Below are 24,180 nucleotides of genomic sequence, written 5' to 3'. Positions count from 1 at the left end.
CACCGCTACCCGCCCCATTGGCGGAACCTGTAGGACACCGCCCCAGCTCTTCCTGGATTAAGGCAGCATTTTCCTCCGATGCGACGCTCGTCAGTCGTCATGGACGCAAGCAGCGAAGACGCCGCTCAGGTCACCGCTCTCTTCTCGTACGTCGCTTCGGTTCCAGAGGACGAGAAAGCCTACCACATGATGTATGGCGATTGTGAGGGCATACCGACGACGAACATCGAACGCCAATGGGTGAACACCATCTTCACCGACTTGCGTGGACGGGAGACGGCGTTGTCGTACGATAAAGCCGGGTTCGTTGTGCATCGAATGCACAGCAAGATGTCGTACGGCGACTTCGACGACGAGAAGTTGATCCGGAATGTCTACTTCAAAGAACTCGAAGACCACGTCCGCGGCTGGCTCGGTGCTGAACATGTGAAGTTCTTCAGATTCGGCATTCGTAAACGTCACGCCCAGTTCCCGACATCGACAGGTAAAGAGTATGACTTCGCGCAGCCAACCACCATCGCTCATGTCGATGCCACTTCTGCATCTACAGTGGAAGAGATGACGAGGCAGTTCGGCCACGATGCGGAAGAGTTCATGGCAAGGAGGTACCAGTGGATCAATGTATGGAAGCCTCTTCGTGGTCCAGTCAATGATTGGCCGCTTTGTCTTTGCGATGCATCGACAGTACAGCAATCTTCTTGTGATACCACGGACATGGTCTATCCTGAGTACTTTACCGAGAACATCTCACTGCGGCACAATGAGCAGCAGCGGTGGTACTTTCTCTCCGACCATCGTGCAGACGAAATCATTATCTTCAAATAGAGCGATTTCGGCTGTGAGGCGGTCGGAGGCGTACCGCACTGCAGTTTCCTCAATCCGGCAGCACGACCAAACGAGCTGCCGCGGGAGAGCATCGAGGCTCGTGCGTTGGTCGTGTTCTGATCCCGTGTATGCCAGCGATGGCCTCAATCTCCTTCAACAGCGTCGACTCAAGGCTATGAGCGCCGTCCGCTGGTGCTCAGATTTTTGGCTGAAAATGCAGCACGGCCATGACTTCGACACTCTCACGAGGTGTGGCTTGAGCGGGGGTCGAAGGATCTGCGAAAGAGGAATGCGGCGTGCCTGGTCTTTCATCAGATACAAAGTCAAGCCCGAAATATAACCCGACATACCATTATTTCCAGGCCGTCGACTATCAAACTGCCGGAATATCATGATTTCATCCGGCTGTTGCCGACTGAGATAGAACCACCGCTGGTTCTTGTTGTAATGGACTTGGCAGTTGTGGTTCGCGTAGTCCTGGTGGAGTATTGTTGACTGGGCAAGATCCGTGGTGGTGTCCACAGTCTGCTGGTCGCAGACTGCAAGCGGCCAGTCCTCGAGAGGCCCACGCAATGGTTTCCACACGCTGCATATGTCAGTCATGTGCCTCTGCGCCAGAAGGTGCCTGGAACACATACTTTAAGATCTGAAAGTATCCCTGCCGACAACTTTGCCCAGTATGTAGCAGAAGATCTTTCACCATGGCCTTGGCACTATCCATTGTGGTATCTGCACACGCTCAGCGGCTGATGCCAATGGGGCTGTCGCATGACCAACCAATATGAGCCGCGGTGGACGGCTGATGATGCTCGAACGATGTCCCGATGGACAAAGGAAAGTGCGGATGGCGTCTTCGTACCTGCCCATGTGCGCATCAGTATACTTCCGCGTACGTGTCAGCAAGATATGCGCCTACCCTCACGCGCATAATGTCAATGTGCGAGGCCCCAAAGTCTTCCCGAAGTTGTGTCTTGACATCTTCCACGTATACTGCATCGACGCGCTCTTGACCCCCGAAATCTTCGTAGGCCATAGTTGAGCGCAACCCACGTATCTCGAAGCCGCATGTCTCCAAGCTGGCCTTATGCTCCTGACGGCGAAGATCGCTAACGAGGACTTCAACGAAATCAGTGACCATGTTGGTCAATGGCACAGGCACGTCCGCCCTGTAGCGAAAGTCGTGCAATAGGGTCCGAGGCGAGTCTGGCACTCGCAGGTGTCGTGGTACTGACCGCAAATAGCGGGAGAGCAGAGACCAACCCTTTGATGAAGCATGATTGGCATGCCGCCGCTGGCTTCGATCGTCAGAGTGAGGATGACAACGAGCTAATTTTCGGCGTAGCTCTTAAAAACCTGGTCCATAGGTTGCAAGAAAGCAGCTGGAGGTCACTGAGAAATGACCCCACACCGCTTGCTAGAAGTCTGGCGCACAGCTTAGCCAAAGCCAACTGTTGTCCAGGTAATGCCAGTCAAGTTTTGACGCGGACTATCTAACCTTAGTGAGAGTGTGCTGTCAGGTGGGATCGTGCAGCACATGGGGAAGACTTCTGGTCTAGCGTCGTTCTTACCACACACGTGCCACACACCCGACCCTTCGGCCACGTCCGAATGCACCTCACTTCCATGATTTCCGGGCGACATACAAAGAGAAGACTGGCAACAGACCTCCAGCCAACTTGGTGACGACTTGGCGATGGGAACAGGCAGAGCGAATCACCTCGGATCGGCGCATGATTGCTGGTTGGAAGCTACAAATCTACAGAGATTGGTAGCAAACCGTCCTGTACGGAGACGGCGACCCGATCATAGCCCTACCGGTGATGGAGGCTCGACCAAACTACCGAGATGATCCACCCTCAAGCCCGCTCGAGGCTCCCGTTGCTTGGGACCAGCTACGGCTATCACCCATACTGGAAGCTCCAGAGCTGACATTGTCAATTGGACAGATACCGTACCGCTCCCGCATCACTGGTGTCAATGAGATATTGCCCGTTGGTGCTTCCGTTGTCGGTGGACCTGGCACTGATCTGTCGCTCATTGAAACAGCACAGACGGTCCTGAGGTACTCAGGACGGCCACTTTGTGTTGCGACTGGTCGACAGATGTTCGAAGACGACTATCAGATTCTTTGATCACCATTGAGGCCAAGGCCGATGGAGACGATGCGGCAGAAAGCCACCCGGTAACGTCGAACTGTGAAGGGTGCCGCCAGCCATGAAGCTCATCAACAAGAGTGCAACACCACAATCTATGCGAGCGCCATTCCGAGTCACCCCAGCCGAGTAGCAAGGGCCTTTAATGCCTTTCGACTATTTGTATCATGCCATCTTGATGAATTGAGGAGTCAGTGTACCCTCTCATTGCCTGGTCGCCCAAGGAATGGGCACGACACTCCGCAAAGCACCGATCACACCGAGCCAAATGTCCAGCAATACCTAGACCTCGCCTCAATCGCGCCAAGGCTCCGTAATGGACTATGGGATCCAAGGGGTGAGTAAGACTTGGACACGGATGGCCAGAGTACGATATCATCGAGGACAAATCAGGAGAAGAAGTGGAGGCGGTGGTATTATGAGTGCCTTCACATGTTTCAACCTCCAACAATGGACTGGACTGTATGACACACTGGAGACGAGACTGCAATGCTGTACCAATACTACGCTGAGACTGCTCGAGATTCTAGTTGCACGACCATCCAAATTATCGGACCACAATCGTCCACACCAATCTATATTAATCCGTGAGACAAGTACAATCTCACACCCGTAAGCTTTTCAACCACCTCAACCTCTCCACGAACCTCTATACCAACAAAGGCTCCTTCCCACCGTCGTCACGTCTCCATATACACCCTCTCAAAGCACAAAAGCCAACCCCGCCATAGCAGCAGCGCCAACATACGGCACAGCCGTCGCCATCACTCCCGAATCCGTGCTCGTCACGTCCCCAGGTACAATACCCGTGAAACTCGGCGCCGTCCCAGTCCCCGTGAAGGTAGCAATGGTTTTGCCCGAGCTATCCGTGGTGTACGCATACCCACTCTGCAAGTTCACATCCGTAGTCGTGGCAAACTGCACAACCGTCTTGGTCGGCGTGGTGCCCACATCCGTCGTCTCGGTGAGAGTCTCCCGCGTAGTGTCGACGCCCACGTCCGTAGTTGTGGCAACGGACTGGGTCAGGACGGGGACGAGGGTGGTGCTCTGGCCGACGTCGGTGGTGGTGTCGCGGGAGGTGACGACGATGCCGTTGAGGGTGGAGGTGGCGGCGGAGTCGTTGTCGTTGTCGTTGTTCTGGCGGGTGGAGCAGTTGTTGCCGCCGTTGTCGGTGTTGCTGTCTGGGCTGTCGCAGTCGGAGTCGTTTTGTGCGATGGCGACGCTGACGAGGCCAAGGAGGAGGAGGTTGCGGTATTGCATTTTTGTGAGGAGGGGCGTTTGGTTGGTTTGGTGTGGTTGGTGGGTCGGTGTGGGTTGTGCTTGTTGGAGGCTTTGAGGCTTGATGATGGGATATGTCTACTCAGCCAGACATCTTGCCAGTCTTTATATTCCTTCTCGGTCCTGGATATGTCGGATATCTCATCGTTTCCTGTGATGCTCTTTGGCGTAGTAGCGTCGCCCGAGGAGGTTTGTAGCCAGTCTTCATGCCTGAGAGTTTCGTTAGACAGTATGTCCACCAGAGGTTATTGTCGAAACCCTTGGCGGATGTCACTCGCTATGAAATGTCTGAAGATGAGGAGACCAGTAAAGAGACGTCGTGGGCTGGCTTTGAGTGTTGCCAAGGGCGATCTAAGGCTGTAACCTCGTGGCTACCGGTGGTTCCGGCCTATATAGCCGTCGCTGGTAAGCGGCAAACATGTACTCTATGCTCGGTACGTCCCATTTGCCTTCACGGAAAACACGGTATGTCTGCAGATGAGAATCGTGGAAATGTTGTGGTCTAACATGCTTCTCATTTCAGCATTCGCTACATGCAGCTTTGTCTATCGAAAAGTCCCAACCAGCATGAGGACTGCCTCGGCCCCATCCTACCCATCTGCATCATCAACCTGCCTCTCCGGCTAGATTCTGTATACCTTGTCATAACGCATGCAGCCGGTCACAAGCCTACCAAGCCTTTAGCCCGCTTAAGCATTGTACGTCGAAGCCGAAACATTACCGCCACGGCCGGTCCAGTTGACGTGAATGTCCTTGCCCTCTGGGTACTTCTCGCTGGCGTGTTCTGGCTTGATGCGGAAAGTGTGGGCACCGAAGTAATCACGCTGTGCCTGGAGGAGGTTGGCTGGGAGGTCCTTTGTCCTGAAGCCGTCGTAAAAGGACAGAGCGGTGGAGAAAGCTGGAGTTGGGACACCCCAGAGGGCACCCTTGGAGACGACGTCTCTCCAGCCTGGCTGGGCCTTGTCGATGGCGTTGTGGAAGAAATCGCTGAAGAGCAGGTTCTCGAGATCTGGGTTCTGGCGGTATGCGTTGGTGATGTCCTTGAGGAAGACCGATCGGATGATGCAGCCACCGCGCCACATGAGGGCGATCTCTGGCTTGTTGAGCTTCCAGCCGTACTCCTTGGCGGCCTGTGAACATATCGTTAGTACTTTTCTTCACTTCCACCTTGAGATAGACTTGACTTACAGCCTGCATGAGCATGAAGCCCTGTGCGTAGGAGATGATCTTGGAAGCGTAAAGAGCCTGCTCGAGATTCTCGAGGAATTGCTCCTTGTCACCCTCGAACTTTGGTGTTGGGCCAGAGAGTCTCTCGCTGGCACGGGTGCGCTCGCCCTTGAGCGAAGACAAACATCTGGAGAACACAGCCTCACCAATGAGAGTCACTGGCTGGCCCATGTCCAATGCGTTGATGGCAGTCCACTTGCCGGTACCCTTCTGACCTGCAGCATCAAGAATCTTCTCAACCAGTGGTTCACCATCGTCGTCGTTGAAGTAAAGGATATCGCGGGTGATCTCGATGAGGAAAGAGTCGAGCACGCCCTTGTTCCACTTGGCGAACACATCGGCAATCTCCTTGCCCTTGAGGCCGAGACCGCGCTTGAGGATGTCGTAGGCCTGTAGCAGTCAGCACTGAACCCCCTGCTCGTTTTCATTTCCTCAACATACCTCGCAGATCAGCTGCATGTCACCGTACTCAATACCGTTGTGCACCATCTTGACGTAGTGACCAGCGCCCTCGTCACCAACCCATTGACAGCATGGCTCGCCGTCAGACTTGGCAGAGATGCTCTGGAGGACGTCCTTGATGTATGGCCATGCCTCCTCGTTACCACCTGGCATGATAGATGGGCCGTATCGGGCACCCTCCTCGCCACCAGAGACACCGGATCCAACGAATCGAATGCCCTTCTCAGCGAGGTACTTGGTGCGGCGGTTGGTGTCTGGGAAGTGGGAATTACCACCGTCAATGATGATGTCGCCGGCCTCAACACCGCCCTCGGTGAGGAGGGTCTCGATGAAGTCGTCGACTGGCTTGCCTGCCATGACGAGCAGCATCATACGGCGTGGCTTCTTGAGCTTCGAGACGAACTCCTTGATGCTCTGTGCGCCAACAATGCTCTTGCCCTTGGCCTCGTTCTCCAAGAATCGGTCGACCTTCGCGACAGTACGGTTGAAGGCAACGACGGTGAAGCCGTGGTCGGCGGCGTTGAGGATCAGGTTCTGACCCATGACGGCCAGACCGATGAGACCGAAGTCTCCGCTGTGAAAGGAGCATGGTCAGCTGGCTGTGCTACACTCGTGTTTGAGCTTCGGAGAAAGTGTTTGCGTTGGAAGTGCTTCGGGATTGGGGTGTCTGGGGCGGTGATGGTAGACAGTAATGTGAATGATGTGTGGTATGCCTTTGCCGGACGTTCCGAAGCATGCCTCTTGCTAGAATGTGGTAGTCACTGCAGCTACAACGTGTTGTTCACGAACAAAATCTTCTAGCGGGGTTGCTGGTGACATCAGGTGCGGGATGCGGGAGGGTTTGACTTACACTGCCTCGGTGGAAGACATGGTGGGTGATGTTCCGCGAGGTGTGATGTGTTGTGAGAGAGAATGTAGTCGGTGGCTCGCAGCAGAAGCTGGTTGTGGTGGTGTTGGAGCAGAGGATGCTCGGGATGGTGTTGAGAAAGTTATGGTTGGGTCGGACATGGTGGGGCGGCTCTTGCTGCGTCTCTGCGTTTGACGTCGTCGGGACTCCGACCAACCCAAGCTCTGCCGGCGCTCATCAGTCAATCATCTCTTACTGATCACTGCTCCCTCTACAGTCCTACACACGCACATACACCACACACCACTCGATCCCATCCGCCGCCTGTGATAATCCGCGTGCCAACGATTCACGACGACAGCCTGCGGATAAACAGTTCTCAGAGGGGTCGCTGGGATGGGATTCTGCCACGAGGCCTTCGGCATTTGACGCTCTTAAGAGCGAGATGGCGATTGACTGAAACGGCCGTATCTCGGCAACCTCTCAGTCATCACACCTGTATGCCGATGCACCGATGCATGATATGAAGGCGAACACTGTGTGAAGGCGCTGGTCAGTGGTCACCTGCAGGAATCCTCTCAGTCGTCACACCTTTATGCCGATGCATGATATGAAGGCGAACCTCGCTGTTTGAAGGCGCTGCTCACTGCTCACCTGCAGGAATCCTCTCTGGTCTTCGCGGAGAATCTTGCCATTTCAGCCGCCATCACTACAGAGGAGGCTGCTATTGTCACGAACTCCCACGCGACGCGCCACGCACCCGCGATCGTGCCGGGAACACATTGTGGAGCTTGTACCTGCATCGTCATTGTTGTTCTGTGCACGAGCTTTCACAATCGTCTTGCTTACTGATCGTACGAGAAAGGCGCGAGGAGCAGTGTCACTGATCAATCAAATGGATCGCTGGCTTAGACGCTGCTGCTTACGCTAAGTGCCTGAAGTACACCTAACGCGAACTCCGGGCCTTGAACGTCAAACGCTGATGTCTTTACTGTCGTTGGATCATATGTAGCCAGGCCACTAACCTGGCTCAACTCTCAAAACGCCTTGTTGACCCCCTCCCATCCCGGCTCCTCCATCTTCGCCCGATACAAGTCACCGGGCCAACAATGCCTTGGTGCCTTGCCGCTCTGCTTCATCGCCTGCGCCACCACAGCATCACTAAGAACCTTCTCAATACTCCCCCTCGGAAACTCCTGCTCAGCGGCTTGAGTGTCCTCCTTGCTGATTGTGCCAGATGCATCTTTCTTCCCGAAATCGGTCAACACAGCCAACCGCACCAAACGTGCGAGGTCCGAGATCCTCTCTGCGATCTGTGGTGTGTCATGGAGCGTTATCGCGACCCAGACTTCAAGTGCATCCTCCGGAGACACGCCATGCTTCGTTAGGAACTTCGTAGCAGCATCCGCACCTTCGATCTCGAAGCGGACTGGGCCGGTGTCGTAGCTGTCTGCCGTTCCAATATCGTGGAAGAGACATGCGGTGGAGAGAAGTGCTATGTTGCGGCCCGAGTGCCATTTTGTGCCTTCATGTTTCGAAAAAGCGATCGCGTACATGCATACTCGTAGACTGTGTGCGAGGATGTCAGAGTGGAGGTGGTGCTTGGCGTGAAAGTATGCTGCTTGTGTGAGGTCGTCTTTGGCCAGAAAGTCCGGTGCCTGCATGTGCTTCGACATTGTTACTTTCGGGTCGCCATGCGCTGCCGTGTCCAATGATGAACACATGCTCATTTCCTGGTGTGCTGGATTTCTGAAGCTGTGATGAAGCAGTCAGTGCAACATATATAAACATTGCTCTGTCAAAATTATCAGATGCCAGAAGCAATTGTGGTAAGCACAGGGCGGTTGCCCCGAGATACATGTAGCAAATGAGACTACACGCGAAGGGCGGCACAGAGTTGCTGACTAACATCGTCCCGCGCATGCGGTCTTCACACGTTCCAGAGGATGAGAACAGCGTTGAATTCGCCCATTGGTATAAGGCCATCGATCATCAATACGCAATCGAAGTATCGTCCAAGCGGCACGCAATCAAGCTTCGCTACTTCGGGTGCTGGCCAAGCTGCTGTGATCCCGGGCAGCCATTCGATGTGTCCAGAGAGTTCGGACGTGAGAATCGATTCAGATAGCTGTACTCAAGCACGTCATGATCCATCCATAGCAATGTCCGCAGCAGGCGTGGAGCCTTGGGGTGTAGCGACCTGATCGATTGCTACGTCCATGCCCTCGCTCGTCTTCGATGGTTGCTGTGGCTCTCCAGAAATGCTCAGGCTGGCATCACCCATATCGACATCATCCTGCGACTGCGTAGCCTGCATCGAAGGCGAGGCGATGCGACTATTAGAGCGCGTTGCATCGTCCACCTCGAGAAACTTGTTGGTCGGACGAGGTGTTGCATCTCCGACGTCACCGCCTCCACCGACCATAGGTGTTCTGTCGCCAGTGTCAGTGGGCTGCGGTGACCGTCCCTCGGGTGCTGGAGTGCCCATTCTGCTCGTGTCAGCTTTGGCGTCATCGTCTGCATCGTCCATGGTCTCATCCTTCTCCGGCTCGTCCTTGATTCCTTTGATCAGCTTGATCATGTTCTCGCCCTCGCGCACAACATTGTCGAAATGCTCCCTCCTAGTGACCCAAGTCTCCTCGTACTGTGCGCTCTCGTGTTGCAGGTCTTCGATCTCCTTCTCCAGCTTCTCGATATCTGCCTTGGTCTCATCGCGGCTCTTCAGGTTCTTGTCGTTCAGAATCTTGGCGGCTTCCTTGTCGTAGCCTTTTCGCTGTTCCAAAACTTGCTGCGCTTGCACCAATTGCCCTCTAAGCTCGATGGTGTTTTCGCGCACCGCCTGCGCTGTCTCCAAGATTTTCGCTTTCTCCTCAGCATACCGCTCTCTTTCGCGCTCGTTCGATGACAGAATCAGCTGTATGCGCACGATGCTGCTTTCGAGATTGGCAAAGTCGATCAAGACATCCTCGCGAAACTTCTGCACCTTTTGCGCATCGAACTCGAACTCCTCCTCGCCCTCGGGTGGTGGAGATGGGAGATACGTTAGTGATGGCCGCAGTATCGAGTTCTTGCCAACAAGTCTGTTGGTGACGCGCTGGAAAGGTCTCTCCTCGATCGCTAGTAGACGAGTCGCGTGGAGCGCATCTGATCATGTGGTTAGCATATCTGCATTCGTGCATGTCGCATCGTTGTCTGAGATCTGTATACCTTCTTGCGCCTGCTCTGGCAGTGGTGTGAGCTGTTGAATGTCCTGATCCGCCATCGTGTAACACCAACGCAGATTTTTAGTGATATTGTGATGTCCACCCGACGTATAAACAACAGCATGTTCATCGCTGAATGTGCAAGCGGAGCTGGTTCCTGGTCAACGGCGCTAGCAGGGGTGGCAGCTTACATACTAGTGTCTCGGTGACCACGAGACGCCATTCACGACTTCACCTGCACTTCCAACAAAGACACATGAGACCTTTCCCCGTGCTCGGACTGTTGGACACCACCATGCTTGGACTCGCTCACATGCCAATAATACTTCTTATACACCACTTGTCGGCAGGTTGACCGATTGTCAGGCGTTGCTGTTTCTTATTGTTCAATTGCAGCCGCGAGCTTCTATTGTAGCTTGGAGAACAATAGTGAACGAGTGCCCAGCCACCACCCTAAATCCCTACAAGTCGTCTTCGGACGCCCTTCGCAATCATGCCAGCAAAAACACTCCTCAACATGGCGACCGCAACAGCAATCCGACTTGTCAGCCAAATCGACGAGATGGGCCGAGTCCCGTACCATCTAGCACGCCCGATCCTCCTCAAGATCCAGAACCCGCAGCAACTTCGCGACTTCGAGGTCGCCAACCCCGAACTTGCCGAGTCAGACGCTGAGATCTGGAAAAACTTCATCGCTCGCGACATCCCCGACTGGGAAAAGAAGATCATCGAGCCCAAGAATCCATGCAACTGGCACAAGGTCTACGCAAAGCTTACCCGCGCAGAGCAGCGCAAGGCAGAGGAAGACGAGGAGAACCTCCGTAGGACGCTGCAGGGAGAGACACTGAAGAAAGCTGGGAGGGAGACTTTGTTTGTTGCGAAAGTGCTGCCACACAAGAGAGAGCACAACACCGGCATGGTTGATGGCGTGCCCAAGAGTGCCGCCAGCGGCTGGGGCGCAAGCAAGGCACCTGCCCTCAAGAATTCGAAGACCGGCAAGGACATGATGGCCGCCATTCGCAGACAGACCGCTCAGGCTACCAAGGTCAAACTGCACAGCCAGCCACAAGTGCGTACCACATCATCTCAGCAACTCAACACCGCCAAGCGTCAGATCACAGCAGCTCCCGTCAGTATGGTACAGGACATTGCTCGCACTCGAAAGCCGCTCACCGTCGCTCCTCGCGAGCTACTACCACACGAACAAGCACTTATGCGCGAGCGTCAAGCAGCACAAACCATCAATCGAATCATCCCGGCCACTCGCAAAGGTGCGGCTCAGACAATTCAGAAGAACCGCGCCGTCGAGGCTGCAGCACAGAAGGCACGTGAGGAGAGGGAAGCGAAACTTCGGGCTTTGACCCAGAAACGACCTGCAACACCACAACAGCCAGCAAAACGCTTCGAATTCTCCCCTCCGCCTGCTGCCGACGATGCCGCGACACGGAAAATCGAAGGTGACTTGACCATGGACGACAAGACGATGGCCGAGTTGCGTGCCGTAGGCATGAAACCACCAGTCACTTCACAGGCAGCCTCGCCGCCAGCCGTGAAGTCCACCGAAGGGAGCTCAGAGCACATCACAGGCAGCAAGCCACTAGCTCAGTCTGTCAGCCCACAATCCAGCCCAGCACCAACCAAGGTTGTGAGAAAGCGTCCGGCTACCTCGATCTTCGCACCGCCGATCAAGAAGCGCAAGGTTTGAGAAGCTGCACACAGATGCAGTTGGTACGCAAGAGACGGACTGCATGGCATGTCTATAAGGCGCAGGAGCACAAATCCAACAGTGCCAGCAGATATCATGCTCGATACGCCACGTTACGAAGTCTCTCGGATAGCCGCCAAAGCTGCAGCAATCGCCTCCTTGGCCTTGGTGATATCCTCTGGATTGTTCTGATCGCAAGGACCATTGTCGTGTTCCTGCACAGAATATCAGCGGCCCTACATTACAACCCACAAGAACAGCATGCACAACACTGTACACTCACCAGCTGAGCCTCGAGCTTAGACTTGGCTTCTTCAATCTTCTGCTTGAGTTGGGGCATGACGGCTTTTGTCTCTTCGAGAGCTTTGCGCTAGATCATGAATCAGCATGAAACGAACAGGATGAGACATAGAAAGATATTCATGAAAAGAACGGTGTACGATAGCACAATCGCACGATATCCTTGCATATAAATCGTACTGCACTGACTTACCTCTTGTCCCAGTGTGTACTCGGCATTCTCATCGTCTTCTTTGTTGCTTGCCTCGAGCTTGGCGATGCGTTCTTGTTGGTGTTGAGACTCTTTGTGGTAGCTGGCTTCCTCCTTGACCAGTCTGTTCAGCGATGAGGTCGCGATTGCGAGTTGGGATGGGGCTGGCATGATGTTTGTTCGTGCTGTATTTCTTTACTGCTTTGTAGATGTTCAAGTGGGGGTGTTCCGACCTTTTTCAGACCATGCGCCGCTCGCCGGATAGATCGATATGATGGTCTGAGAGTCACGACTAACCTGATTTGATCCAAATTGCTCCGACGCGTACCGCGTTTCTGTCACGTCGAAGACACGCTGCCAACGCCCGAAAAGCTCATCCCTCCAGCTTGACACTTTCACCAACATTGACACCACAATTGACACAGATCCACCAAGAATGTCGTCGCCGGCGAACAGACGCTCGATGCGGTCGTCTGCAAACAACACACCTCAGCGTCGCAGCCAGCACTCTTCCCAAGCCCCAGCAAGCGATCCTCCTGTGCCAGACGCAGAAGACGATCTACCCAACAGCCAGACGAACGGCAGAGCAAATGGCAGCCAGCGTGGTACACCACGAGCATCACAAAGCCAGAGCCAAAGTCAGAGTCAAGCGCCGCCCACGAGCTCTCCGCTGTTTTTCAGGAGTAGTCCAGCTGGTAGCCAGAGCCAGAGTCAATCTCAGTCATTGGGCGTGCCCGCAAACAATGTCAATGGCAGCAGCCCGCTGCGCCAAAGGCAGGATGCCACAACACCGGGTGTGTTGAGCAGCGAAGGCGGCAGGACGCCGAGAGCTAATGGAGGAATCGGTGGTGAGTACAAACAGACGGCCGTGAGAACGAAACACTACTGATACGAACAGACTCGTCGCCAATTCACTATGGAACAAGCTCAGAAGCTGCTACTCCAAGAGCGAACGGCCTCCCCAATGACCCACGATCCGACTCAACTGGATTGTTTGTTCGATCTGGACGATCTGGCCCACCAAGCGCAAGAGACAGAAGACATGACATCAACTCAGATGTGCTCGAAAGCAGCGGAAGGAGAAGACAGCAGTTTGTCGATGAAAATGGTATGCCTGTACAGGGCGACTCTGACGCCGCAACATTCTCGAACCTCAATCCGGACACATCTGATGCCGCTGCTCTTGGTGGACGCTCCACACGATTCATCTGGGGTACTGATGTTTCGATCACGGACTCCTTCTCCGCCATGAAAGACTTTCTGTACAACTTCCAGCGCAAGTATCGCTTGATACAAGATGGCGAAGTCATGGAAGGCGAGGACTTGAATGCTGGACATCCTGGACTCGAGAAAGATTACGTGAACATGCTGGACACCATGTTGGAGCTTGGAACGAAGGCCTTCTACCTCGATTGCCGCAACCTAAAAGCATATCCGGCGACACGAAAACTGTGGCACCAGCTTCAGTCATTTCCAAGCGAAATTGTACCTGTGATGGATACTGCCGTGAAGGACACCTTGATCGAGCTGGCAGAAAAGAAGATGGGCGAGAGACGGACACAGCAGTCACAGCAGACTCCAGACCGTGCAAGGCATTCCAGCTCAATGCCACCAATGCCTAGCTCAGATGTCGACAACATGGGCGGCGAAACCCCCAGACCTGCAGCACAGCCAGTGGCAGATGAGCACGACTTGGTGGCAGAAGTCGAGCAGAACATCTACCGTACCAGACCATTTGGCTTGGACAAGACCATCAACCTTCGTGACCTGAACCCAGGCGACATGGACCAGCTTGTATCGATCAAGGGTCTGGTCATTCGCACAACACCCATTATACCAGACATGAAGGATGCCTTTTTCCGCTGCTCCGTCTGCCATCATACTGTCAAGGTCGACATTGACCGCGGCAAGATCACCGAGCCAACACGATGCCCACGTGAGGTGTGCAGCGCCAGCAATAGCATGCAGATCGTGCACAATCGCTCCGGCTTTGCAGACAAACAGGTCATCAAGCTGCAAGAGACTCCAGACTCTGTGCCTGATGGTCAGACACCGCACTCTGTCAGCCTGTGCGCCTACGATGAGTTGGTCGACACTTGCAAAGCTGGTGACAGAGTTGAGATCACTGGTATCTTCAAGTGTAACCAAGTTCGTGTCAACCCACGCCAGAGATCTGTCAAGAATCTGTTCAAGACTTATGTCGATTGCTTGCACGTGCAGAAGACTGACAAGAGGCGGATGGGCATCGATCCGTCCACCATCGAAGAAGAGCTCTCAGAACAGGCCGCTGGTAACACGGAAGAGACACGCAAAGTCAGCGAAGAAGAGGAAGCAAAGATTAGAGCCACAGCGGCGCGCCCTGATCTCTACGACTTGCTCTCACGATCGCTAGCACCCTCAATGCACGAGATGGACGATGTCAAGAAGGGAATTCTTCTCCAGCTGTTCGGTGGCACGAATAAGAGCTTCCAAAAGGGTGGCTCGCCGAAATACCGTGGCGACATCAACATCTTGCTTTGTGGTGACCCGTCCACAGCCAAGTCGAAGATGCTGGAGTACGTCCACAAGATTGCTCCTCGCGGTGTTTACACTTCCGGAAAGGGATCTTCTGCAGTTGGTCTGACAGCCTATGTCACCCGCGATCCCGAAACTCGCAGCTTAGTGCTCGAGTCTGGTGCACTCGTGCTCAGTGACGGCGGTGTCTGCTGTATCGATGAGTTTGACAAGATGTCTGACTCTACTCGATCGGTACTGCACGAAGTCATGGAGCAGCAGACTGTGTCCATCGCGAAGGCTGGTATCATTACCACGCTAAATGCCAGGACGAGTATCCTTGCTTCTGCCAACCCCATCGGCAGCAAGTACAACATCAACCTGCCTGTACCGCAAAACATCGACCTGCCACCGACATTACTCTCCAGATTCGACTTGGTCTACCTCGTCCTGGACCGGATCGATGAGTCTGCTGACCGCAAGCTGGCACGCCACTTGGTTGGAATGTACCTGGAAGACTCGCCAGAGAATGCCAACAAGGATGAAATTCTCGTAAGTCAGCCCATCCATACCTCTCAAGCCATCACTAACACCTTCCCAGCCGATCGAATTCCTCACCTCCTACATCTCCTACGCCCGTGCAAACATCCACCCAACCATAACTCAACCCGCCGCCGATGCCCTCGTCAAGTCCTACGTCGCCATGCGCAAACTCGGCGAAGATATCCGCGCCGCTGAACGCCGCATCACCGCCACAACCCGTCAACTCGAGTCCATGATTCGTCTCGCCGAAGCTCACGCCAAGATGCGTCTCTCCCTGACCGTGGAGGAATCAGACGTCAACGAAGCCGTCCGGCTCATCCAGTCTGCTCTCAAGCAAGCAGCAACAGACTCGAGGACTGGCCTCATTGATATGGGTCTTCTGACGGAAGGCACCAGTGCAAGCGAGAGGAAGAGGAGAGAGGATTTGAAGAGTGGAATTCTTGGTGTTCTGGATGAGATGCTGAGGGCCGGTGGTGCTAGTGCCAGGTATGGAGATGTTGTGAGGACGCTGAGTGAACAGAGTAGTGTTCCAGTTGAGGGACAGGAGTTTGCTGAGGCTGTGAGGAGTCTGGAGCAGGAGGGTAAGGTGCAGATTGTGGGCGAGGGGCCACGACGCAGTATCAGGAGGGTTACGGGGGTTGTATAGGTGTGATGATGTTGATGAGCATGAATATGGAGATGCGTTGGTCGGGGGATTGGGTATCAGGAGTTGGGTGTTTCGTCTGTAGCATGAACGAGCGAGCGCTTTTGACGAGTGGTTTTGGTATGCATATGCTTCCGCAATCACCTTTCTTCCTCTGAAAAGCTGGCGTGCATGGTTGAACGCAACGCGTTGTGGAACATGCAGCTCGAGCACTCGACTACGGCATGGCCATTGTTCGATGCCTTGTTGTCTGTGGGTTATTTGCTGGTCTGCATACGAGCAGCGAACATGAAACGGAAGAGTTTGGCCACTTTTGACACGGATCACCCGAGAGCGTGGCCGAGTCTGTGGAAAGGGGATATTCATATCGAGGATGACTGCACCGCCGCTCGACCCTTCATAGGACCTCGTAGCGACTGCCATGAGCATACCTATCCCGATCCACTGCCTCGCATCACAGCAAATGTCCACGCGAAACTGCCCGTAGGCTCTCATGAAGCGCCGAAACGCCATGCCATATGCTCATATCCTCTTTCTCAGGTCATTTCAATCGTGCATCGCCTCAGCTGTGTAGCCTCGCTCTTGCTTGTGTCATCCCGTCCAGAGACAGGACCATCCACGTCGTTGTAAGTTCGTTCCATCTCGACCTTCAGCATCCACCACGCAGCGCCAGGACCAAGTGAAGTGTCGCGCCTCCCTCCAGGTTGTATTCGGCGGCGGTCTTGTCGTCGGCCATTTGCTTTCCGCCGAAGATGAGACGCTGCTGGACGGGTGGGATGCCTTCCTTTTCTTCGACGCGTTCCTTTATCTTTTGGACCTGAGGATACCGTAGTCAGTTGGAATGTCATAAATTATGCGCTGCTGTGAGGTGGTTGCATACCTTGTAGTCTGGCTCGATGTCGAGTTCGATCTCTTTGCCGGTGAGGGTACGGACTCTGTGAGACTGTTAGTGGTGAGGTGATATGAGGGGGGCTGTTGAGGTGTACTTGATCTGCATGGTGACGGTGTTACAACAGGTAGAGAGTGTGGTGGTATGAGTCTGGTGGTGGTATGTGGATGCCGCGATGTTTGTGGTTTGAGATGTCTCTTTGACTGTGTTGGACCTGAAGTGGGATGCATGCATGTCATCAGGCAGAAGTCCGAGATTCGGGCGGAAACTCCTGCCACTTTTTTACGTTCACTTGCAGCACTTCTTTCACATGTTTTCCATCAACGACTACTCATCGATTTGCACAGGCGCTTCTCATTACAAAAAATACCCCTTGAGACTGTCTAATAGGTGATACCGGTGAAAAGTGTCCTGTCAAAACTCTGAAAACATAGCCTGCTCACACTTCGACTGTGATGTGGCCCATCGCATTCCCATCTGCACCGGGACAGGCTATCCGTCAGAATGAGACGGTGTTGCTACTCGCGTATGATATGAGTAAGTGAATACAGAGTCATAATGAGCCAGGAATCTCGCTCACTGCTCCGGCTGCACTACTTGTAGGCTGTCTAGACAGACTTGAGCTTCGAAGGGGCGGGCCATTGAGCCAGCGTACTGGTAGGGACATCTCAAGCACCAAGCCGACAGCTGCGAATTGACCACGCCGTATGGATCCTTTCAGAAACGCAATTCACCAATGGGGTGGCTCAAGATCTGACAACCTCGTCGTGCAATGCAAAAGTGAGCTTCGGCTGATGAGGTCAAGAGCGAGCCTACATGGACGATAACTCGCCAATCACTATCGAAGCAACATCACTTGCAGTGGGTCTTTCAACCTCACACACAGGTTAGTTTGAGCAGACAGATCAAAACCGAGCTCTTTACTCTTCTACTTCCTCTTTCTTCCAACATCCTCGCAGTCGAAAGACCAATTTCACCGCCATTTCGAGCGCTACCATCATAGCTCGACATGGCTCGAAGCAACACCAAAGCAGATGGTATGTTCATCGTCACGTCTCATCGTTCCCGCTAACCCAAGAGAGCGTCACCGCCATCGCAGGCGCTCCCAAGCGACGCTGAGATGATCGCGCTGTTCAAAGACGCACCAGACACAGTCCTGAAGCAGATCAGCTCGAAACTCTCAGTGTCAGGCATTTGGCGCAAGAACCATCGCCACGAACTTTCACCAGCCACCTTGCGTGACAGCGAGTACATGACCACATTGCTAAGGGATGCTTCTACAAGCGCTCGCAAGAAGATCCAGAAGAAGCTCATGCCGTTCATGCCATACCTGATCAAAGATCGCACCGCACAGTCAGCTCTCATGCGTCTTCCACGCGAGTTGCGTAACAGCATCATCGGCTTCGATGTGGAGGATCGCCCCAAGATTCTAGCTCGCGAAGGCAGCGACTACATGAAGAAGCACTCGATGCCGCTCCTCCGCGTCTGCAAGCAACTGTACTACGAGACTGCGGAGGCACTGTACGGTGCTCGGCCTGTATTCGTCAGAGGTATAGACAATTTTGACACCAACGCTCAGCACAAGCAGTTCATACGTCGGGTGCTTCTGCAGGATTTCTCTAAAGTTCTCCCTGAGCGGGCGGACGCGCGGAGTCTTGCAGCTCGCTGGGAGGAGAAGGAAGGATTCAAACCAGGCACCGTGTTTTGCCATTTCAAGGGCTCTCAGGAAATGGAGGAGGACAGGTGGGTGAATGCCATGGGCAAGACAATTGTATTAATCTCCACACCTTCGAAGGAGTGGGACTACTCGTGACTCTGTATCGGAAAATGCTGTGCTCACTGGTCACATGAAGATGCACGCGCGAGATCGGCAGCTGTCATCTCTATGGTGGCACAGTGGGGGATCACCAGGGTTCAGCGCTGGAAAATGTGGTCAATGGTGTTCAGGCTGTCTTGCTGAACAGATGAGCGGTTTAGTACATGCAGTCGATCCTTCAAGCGAAAGAACAGAGACACTTTCAGATAGTCGACGGATCATATGGGAAGATCAAGTCTCATTCAACTGCGCTGTATGCCACTTCCACCACCCTCTCACATCCAAAGACACAGCTTCCCACTCGCCGTCCCAGCACCAACCCAATCCATCGTCGGATGAAACTGCGCAACACTCGGCACAGCCGTAATATTTTCCCCACCCAGCTGCGCAAGCTGCTGCCCCTTACCCGTATATATATCCACAAACCGATTCATATTCCCAATACAGAACCTCTGAATCCCATCCTGCGGCTGCAACTGCCACTGCGCTCGCAATATCGTCACCCATCGCCCTGTCTGATTATTGTGAGGGACAATCGTTGCTGGAGACATTTCGTTATCGTCGAGGGTTGTGCCGACTTTCCAGTCGCCGCAGGAGGGGAAGTCGTAGATTTTGACGGTGTCGTCGTAGGAGGCTGTGGCGACTTGGCCGGCGGAGTTGAAGGCGGCGTGGGAGACGGAGAGTTTGGAGGTGTGTTCGCCGACCAAAACAGGAAGACGATCGTCTTTTTTGCCGGTGATCTTTCGCAAATCCCAGATCTTGAGGGTGCGGTCTAGGGAGGCTGTGGCTACGAGGTGAGGATGTGCTGGGTGGAGGGAGAAACCTCCGATTTTCTTCTCGCAGAGTTGAAGCATTGTGACTTGGTTTTTAGGCGTGCGCATGTCTTTTATCCCGAATGCGCCGCTAAGGGTGGTGAAGTGGAGAGTGTTGGGGTCGGCATGGGAGATTTGGACTCCTGATAGGGGTTCGTCTGCGGACCTGTCCTCGGGTGCGTAGGATTCGACTGCTACGCCTTTGGTTAGGTCGAGCTTGCGGATTGAGGAGTCGTAGGAGGCTGAGTAGAGGGCGTTGTGATCGTGGGGAGAGAATTGGAAGGCGCTAATGGTGCGGGTGTGAATCTTGAAGGTTGTGATTGCTGGCTCAACTTCATCGTCGACATCGCCGTCTTCGTCGGCATCGTCAGCTTCTTGTTTGATCTTCTCGGGTGTGGTTTGAGAGGCGTCGAAGAGGCCCATGTTGCCTAGCTTGTCGCCAGCGAAGACTAGCGCTTTGTCCTGGGCGGGATGGAAGCCAAGGGCGTATATCCTCTCTGGTGTGATCTTGATCCTGTTGGGTTCTGCTCCTTCCCATAGTTGTAGATTGCTCATGCGTTCTCGCAGTGCTTTTAACTCTTTGTCTGTCGTGTCTTTGATATCTGTCTTGTCGAACGTTCGCACACCGGGATCTGCAGGTCCAACCATTGACAACCAATTCCCTGCTCTGTTCCAGTTCTGCCCATTGACAATCGTATTGTGTAGATCAATATCCTCGCTGACGCGCTGCCTCTTGATCCGTTGCTGCTCCTGAAACGCTTCATGATCGTCTTCCTGCTTCTGCCGTGCGACTTCTGAGTCTGCTACAATACCCTTCAGACGAGACGAAGTTCGACGTGGTCCCTCTTCCACTTTGGCTTTGGGCGCTGGCTTCTTGCGCTTCTGCCCTGCAGTGGAAGATGGCTTGGGCTTCGACTTTGGTCCTATGCCAGTCTGCTGCGCGTCGAGCTGTAGTTGTTGGAGCAGCGCCTGATTCTTCGCAATCTTCTCTTGTCGCGCTCGCTCGTACTCGCTGAGCTGTGCACTTTTCTTGCCAGCTGCCATGGCTGTATCGTTGCTACTGACCAAGACCAAGACGTGCAATGTATGATATTGTGTGCAGGTCGCGGCCAGACAGAAACAAAGTGCTGCACCAAATCGATGACGGAGACGCGTTTCGACGCGTCAAGTGGCTGCATCGGATCTTGCAGGGTTCTGAGCTCGAGCCAACAAGATTCGATCGAGACTTCCTGGGCGATGGACAATTACCAAAGCACATTCACTTCGTGCATAGCATGTGAAATGAATGCCCGTCTTGAAGACGTTCGCGTACTCTTCTCCTACCTGGACCGCTGCCCAACTACAGAGGAAGGGCGGGCAAATACTGGCTGGAAGTGCTGCTGGATGACGATTGGTAGAAGACGATGTCTGCGTCGTTGCTATCGAGGACATCGAGGCAGCCTCTGATGAGGGAAGGCATTGTGCTGCCATTCCTCTATCGGACGAAAACGATATTGAGAGCCTATGCCGATAAGAGCGAGGACACCGCCGCATATGTTCCAACACATCCAAAGCTCGAGCAGGAAAGATCCACAGACGCATCATCGCCACAGAGACGGCGGCAGAATGCAGAAGAGAGGCCTGGCAGACTAAGAGAAAGCCGTTCACCACGATCAAGGGCATCAGGGCGAACACGAACGAATGCGGATACCTCAGCAAGATCAAGAGACGATGGCGATGCGCCTGGAAGACGACAAGCGTCTACTCGTGATCGCGAACGATTACCAGACGTTCCATTTGAAGGGCATATCCCTTCCAACGACCCAAACGTTCGCGTGCAGGGAACGACCATTACCCCAAAAGAGCTCGCCATCTTCGAGACGTTGTTCCGCTCCAAACAAGTGAAGCCTGCAGATAGCAAGAAGGCAGGTGCGCAGCAACAGAAAGCGGCCAATATGGCCAAGGTAGTGCCCAACTTTCCAGCGCCACTGCGTGCTTTGGCAGATGAGGCAAGGGTGCTGCATGCGAATGCGACTTCTGAAGATCAAGATGCTGGCGACATTAGCAGTCGTAGTCTGCGAACCTCAGAAGCCGCCGAGAAGTTCTTCGCCAGAATCAAAGCTCGCATGGACAAGGCGTCGACTGACGTCGCACTTTGGCAGATCATGACAGATGAAGTGTTCAACAACATTAAGGCACTGAAGCTGGATGATCCTTGCGCTCGTGCATCCATGAAACCTGAGGATGTAGAAGGTTTGACACGCTCTCTCCCAAGCATACTGCTGCACTTCATGAGTCTCATGCAGAGCAAGTTACCTGGCTCTTCATATGGCCTCGTCCTGCTGCCCACTCTGAAGAAGCTAGGACCGTCAGCCTTTGCTCTCGGTGCAACGACAGATCTGTACAACGAGCACATGCAGATTATATACAAGCAGTACTCCGATCTCGACAGCATAGCAAGCACAATGGCCGAAATGGACAAGGAAGTCTACGAGTTCAACAGTGGGACTTCCAAATTGCTCCAATCGATTTTTCAACGGGAGAGAGCTGCCACTAGTGGCCGTATGGGACCCGGTATGCAAGCCCTCTGGACTACAGACCGCAAGACGAGAGCACTGGAGAAGCTGCGGCGCTGGGACAAGACCGTCCAGGAGCAACTGCGAGCTGCGGCAGTCAGGAAAGCAAGGGAGAAGGAATTCCAGTCTGAGGCAGACGCCGAGGATGAACGCGAGCTGGAAGCATACGGTGGTAGTCATACGTACGTTGCGACTGCGTAGTACAATCTGTCTAAGGCAGGTGCCATACTTCACTCTTCGACGATTCATTTGCAAACATGGTCGAACGCTGATCATAGCCTCTCGAGTTGTACTCGTCCTTCAATCGACCTTGGCTTGGCATGCACAAGCCAGACCAGTTCTCGTTTGTGGAGAACAGGTGGCCAAAGATGGCTGCGATACTGTCCCAGGGTAGTTTGAACTCATCATGGGCTATGTGCATGACGTGTCGCTCGGCGGCTGTCCAGGTGTGCTTCGTGCGTTTCGAGCCCGATGACATGGTGGTTTTGATTGTAATGGAAACTTGGTATGGGAAGGGCTGGATGTGTTTTAGGTTTACTGTCCTTTTTGTAGCTCGCTACTGACATGCTTGTCTTTCTGATCCAGAGAAGGTGAAAGGCGTCAGCAAACACTGCTTCGGTGCATCTGCAGAGCAATTGCCAAGATTCTGGCATGTGTCAAGCAAGCTGGGCACGGTCGAATACGCGAATTTGGAGAAAGTATGGTGCTCCGAATCCATCTCATGGACGATTGAGCTGAAAAGAAGCATTCGGGAGCGACTTAGGGCAGCACAGGAAGCAAAGAGGTCAACGTGCACAGCGCGCCGAGATTATTCCTCATTTTTCCACGGCTTTGGGATTAGCCTCCATCCCAGCCATTCATGTTTTGCATCAATCTGGCTAAAGGCGACTGAATGTGCTACGTTAGCGTGATTGTTTCTCGGATGCTGCCGGGAAGTCTTTGACTGGAGGAGTAGAACGAGCCACCCAGGCACTTCTGTGAGCCCAAGTCTCTTCTTCGGTCTCTTCGTCGCTGTCACGAGAGGCTGTGTCATCGACCTCAGCTGGCTCATCTTCCACTGTTCGTCGATCAGACTCTATGTCGTCACCCTTTGCAGCCAGTCTGATCAACAAGCAAGTCATTCTCCAAGGTTTGCAATCAAGCCTTGTCACAAGCAAGCAAGTTGGAAGCCTATAGCTTAGTCAGTATTTTCAAACAATCAAGCGGTGTTTTCTCCTTCGTTTGCAAGCCTTGTGAGCATGTCTGTGTCGTTTTACAAGGTGTTGTTAATGATATTCAAGGTCATGTCGATCTAGGAAGGTGGAATTCTAGGAAGTGCGGACCTATCTCCAAGCCAATCGGATCACGTACCGATGGTCACGTGTTTTCCCACTTCAGTTTCCCCGACTTCTCAACTCCGACGCGTCTATCTCAACCTCTAAGCATCAGCTTCACGACCTCACTACACCACAACATAGACTCGCAGCAAGTTGAAACTGGCAGTGTGCTTTCAACCGTACTAGATACTAAAGATCTGTTCGCGCCGACTATCGAGATCGACGCCGTGAGCAATAAAGCCGACATATCCAAGGTACTAGGGAAGAGAAAGCACGACTTGCTTAACTAGCCAGATTAGACGCGACTGAAGGCCTATTACCGTACCTTATAAGACCGCAACCACTTATCATTTATTTAGAACCACGGCTAGCCTATTAAGGACAAAGATAGGCTCGAATACTAGCTCTATAAGCTATACTATAGCGCTAGTAGAAAAGAGAAGGGCATCTATAAGACCAACGTCTCTACGACTAGTGCTTCGAACTATATAAAGACGAAGCACTATATCGATAGCAACGCAGTTATTCAACCAAAAGAGAAGAAGATAAAGGGCTTAGATCAATATTATAGTAGGTAGTAGATTAATAACGAGCGTACTATCGAATTTAATAAAGACGAGTTTCTCGTACTGCTTTATAGCTAGATTATTGAAGACAATATCCCCTATCGTAAGGTCTAGACAGTGCGCTTCAGACGACTACTTGTCTACCTTTAAGAGCGCTATAAGTCCTATCTACCGTGTTAAGTCACTACCGGCTTAATAATCGACAGAATCTACGATAAGACACTAGGCTATATTACGAAAGAATTGGCCTTATTATTAAGCAAGATCAGCTATAGCTTCGACTTATAGACTTCGAAGAATAAGCTCGTACTACTTAGGCTCGTTACTTACTTTATTAATAAGGACGGTAAAGCTACG

At 53.3% G+C, this 24,180-nt stretch overlaps 15 protein-coding genes across 15 annotated transcripts; 6 read left to right on the top strand and 9 right to left on the bottom strand.

Annotated features, from left to right (window-relative positions):
• Positions 1-99: 99 nt before the first annotated feature.
• On the top strand, positions 100-825 carry CLAFUR5_09207 (Fe(II)/2-oxoglutarate-dependent dioxygenase nvfI; the record flags this gene model as incomplete). The annotated part of the gene is made up of 1 exon (XM_047908355.1): positions 100-825. One exon carries the CDS (start codon positions 100-102, stop codon positions 823-825), a length of 726 nt encoding a protein of 241 aa, XP_047766674.1.
• A 196-nt stretch (positions 826-1,021) lies between these two features.
• Positions 1,022-1,963, bottom strand: CLAFUR5_09206 (Fe(II)/2-oxoglutarate-dependent dioxygenase nvfI; the record flags this gene model as incomplete). Its single annotated transcript, XM_047908354.1, has 5 exons — positions 1,022-1,125; positions 1,176-1,411; positions 1,464-1,554; positions 1,603-1,684; positions 1,742-1,963. The coding sequence occupies 5 exons, from the start codon at positions 1,961-1,963 to the stop codon at positions 1,022-1,024; spliced, it is 735 nt and encodes a 244-aa protein (XP_047766675.1).
• Positions 1,964-2,645: 682 nt separating this feature from the next.
• On the top strand, positions 2,646-2,957 carry CLAFUR5_09205 (uncharacterized protein; the record flags this gene model as incomplete). Its single annotated transcript, XM_047908353.1, has 1 exon — positions 2,646-2,957. The coding sequence occupies one exon, from the start codon at positions 2,646-2,648 to the stop codon at positions 2,955-2,957; it is 312 nt and encodes a 103-aa protein (XP_047766676.1).
• A 723-nt stretch (positions 2,958-3,680) lies between these two features.
• CLAFUR5_09204 (uncharacterized protein) lies at positions 3,681-4,238 on the bottom strand (the record flags this gene model as incomplete). The annotated part of the gene is made up of 1 exon (XM_047908352.1): positions 3,681-4,238. One exon carries the CDS (start codon positions 4,236-4,238, stop codon positions 3,681-3,683), a length of 558 nt encoding a protein of 185 aa, XP_047766677.1.
• Positions 4,239-4,945: 707 nt separating this feature from the next.
• Positions 4,946-6,953, bottom strand: CLAFUR5_09203 (6-phosphogluconate dehydrogenase, decarboxylating 2; the record flags this gene model as incomplete). Its single annotated transcript, XM_047908351.1, has 4 exons — positions 4,946-5,386; positions 5,445-5,873; positions 5,925-6,519; positions 6,796-6,953. The coding sequence occupies 4 exons, from the start codon at positions 6,951-6,953 to the stop codon at positions 4,946-4,948; spliced, it is 1,623 nt and encodes a 540-aa protein (XP_047766671.1).
• Positions 6,954-7,829: 876 nt separating this feature from the next.
• Positions 7,830-8,468, bottom strand: CLAFUR5_09202 (uncharacterized protein; the record flags this gene model as incomplete). Its single annotated transcript, XM_047908350.1, has 1 exon — positions 7,830-8,468. The coding sequence occupies one exon, from the start codon at positions 8,466-8,468 to the stop codon at positions 7,830-7,832; it is 639 nt and encodes a 212-aa protein (XP_047766672.1).
• A 467-nt stretch (positions 8,469-8,935) lies between these two features.
• On the bottom strand, positions 8,936-10,054 carry CLAFUR5_09201 (THO complex subunit mft1; the record flags this gene model as incomplete). Its single annotated transcript, XM_047908349.1, has 2 exons — positions 8,936-9,936; positions 10,000-10,054. 2 exons carry the CDS (start codon positions 10,052-10,054, stop codon positions 8,936-8,938), a joined length of 1,056 nt encoding a protein of 351 aa, XP_047765926.1.
• A 434-nt stretch (positions 10,055-10,488) lies between these two features.
• On the top strand, positions 10,489-11,700 carry CLAFUR5_09200 (uncharacterized protein; the record flags this gene model as incomplete). The annotated part of the gene is made up of 1 exon (XM_047908348.1): positions 10,489-11,700. The coding sequence occupies one exon, from the start codon at positions 10,489-10,491 to the stop codon at positions 11,698-11,700; it is 1,212 nt and encodes a 403-aa protein (XP_047766673.1).
• A 241-nt stretch (positions 11,701-11,941) lies between these two features.
• CLAFUR5_09199 (Tubulin-specific chaperone A) lies at positions 11,942-12,361 on the bottom strand (the record flags this gene model as incomplete). Its single annotated transcript, XM_047908347.1, has 2 exons — positions 11,942-12,070; positions 12,194-12,361. The coding sequence occupies 2 exons, from the start codon at positions 12,359-12,361 to the stop codon at positions 11,942-11,944; spliced, it is 297 nt and encodes a 98-aa protein (XP_047766680.1).
• A 265-nt stretch (positions 12,362-12,626) lies between these two features.
• CLAFUR5_09198 (DNA replication licensing factor mcm4) lies at positions 12,627-15,872 on the top strand (the record flags this gene model as incomplete). The annotated part of the gene is made up of 3 exons (XM_047908346.1): positions 12,627-13,038; positions 13,089-15,235; positions 15,285-15,872. The coding sequence occupies 3 exons, from the start codon at positions 12,627-12,629 to the stop codon at positions 15,870-15,872; spliced, it is 3,147 nt and encodes a 1,048-aa protein (XP_047766681.1).
• A 646-nt stretch (positions 15,873-16,518) lies between these two features.
• Positions 16,519-16,992, bottom strand: CLAFUR5_09197 (uncharacterized protein; the record flags this gene model as incomplete). Its single annotated transcript, XM_047908345.1, has 3 exons — positions 16,519-16,686; positions 16,750-16,804; positions 16,856-16,992. 3 exons carry the CDS (start codon positions 16,990-16,992, stop codon positions 16,519-16,521), a joined length of 360 nt encoding a protein of 119 aa, XP_047766682.1.
• Positions 16,993-17,767: 775 nt separating this feature from the next.
• Positions 17,768-18,571, top strand: CLAFUR5_09196 (uncharacterized protein; the record flags this gene model as incomplete). Its single annotated transcript, XM_047908344.1, has 2 exons — positions 17,768-17,795; positions 17,841-18,571. 2 exons carry the CDS (start codon positions 17,768-17,770, stop codon positions 18,569-18,571), a joined length of 759 nt encoding a protein of 252 aa, XP_047766683.1.
• A 278-nt stretch (positions 18,572-18,849) lies between these two features.
• On the bottom strand, positions 18,850-20,430 carry CLAFUR5_09195 (DNA damage-binding protein CMR1; the record flags this gene model as incomplete). Its single annotated transcript, XM_047908343.1, has 1 exon — positions 18,850-20,430. The coding sequence occupies one exon, from the start codon at positions 20,428-20,430 to the stop codon at positions 18,850-18,852; it is 1,581 nt and encodes a 526-aa protein (XP_047766684.1).
• Positions 20,431-20,789: 359 nt separating this feature from the next.
• On the top strand, positions 20,790-22,142 carry CLAFUR5_09194 (uncharacterized protein; the record flags this gene model as incomplete). Its single annotated transcript, XM_047908342.1, has 1 exon — positions 20,790-22,142. One exon carries the CDS (start codon positions 20,790-20,792, stop codon positions 22,140-22,142), a length of 1,353 nt encoding a protein of 450 aa, XP_047766685.1.
• A 10-nt stretch (positions 22,143-22,152) lies between these two features.
• CLAFUR5_09193 (uncharacterized protein) lies at positions 22,153-22,419 on the bottom strand (the record flags this gene model as incomplete). Its single annotated transcript, XM_047908341.1, has 1 exon — positions 22,153-22,419. One exon carries the CDS (start codon positions 22,417-22,419, stop codon positions 22,153-22,155), a length of 267 nt encoding a protein of 88 aa, XP_047766686.1.
• Positions 22,420-24,180: the final 1,761 nt, after the last annotated feature.

The sequence above is a fragment of the Fulvia fulva genome, chromosome 9 (assembly GCF_020509005.1).
Source record: "Fulvia fulva chromosome 9, complete sequence".
Taxonomy (NCBI): Eukaryota; Fungi; Ascomycota; class Dothideomycetes; order Mycosphaerellales; family Mycosphaerellaceae; genus Fulvia; species Fulvia fulva.
This window is presented reverse-complemented; position numbering and strand designations above follow the sequence as displayed.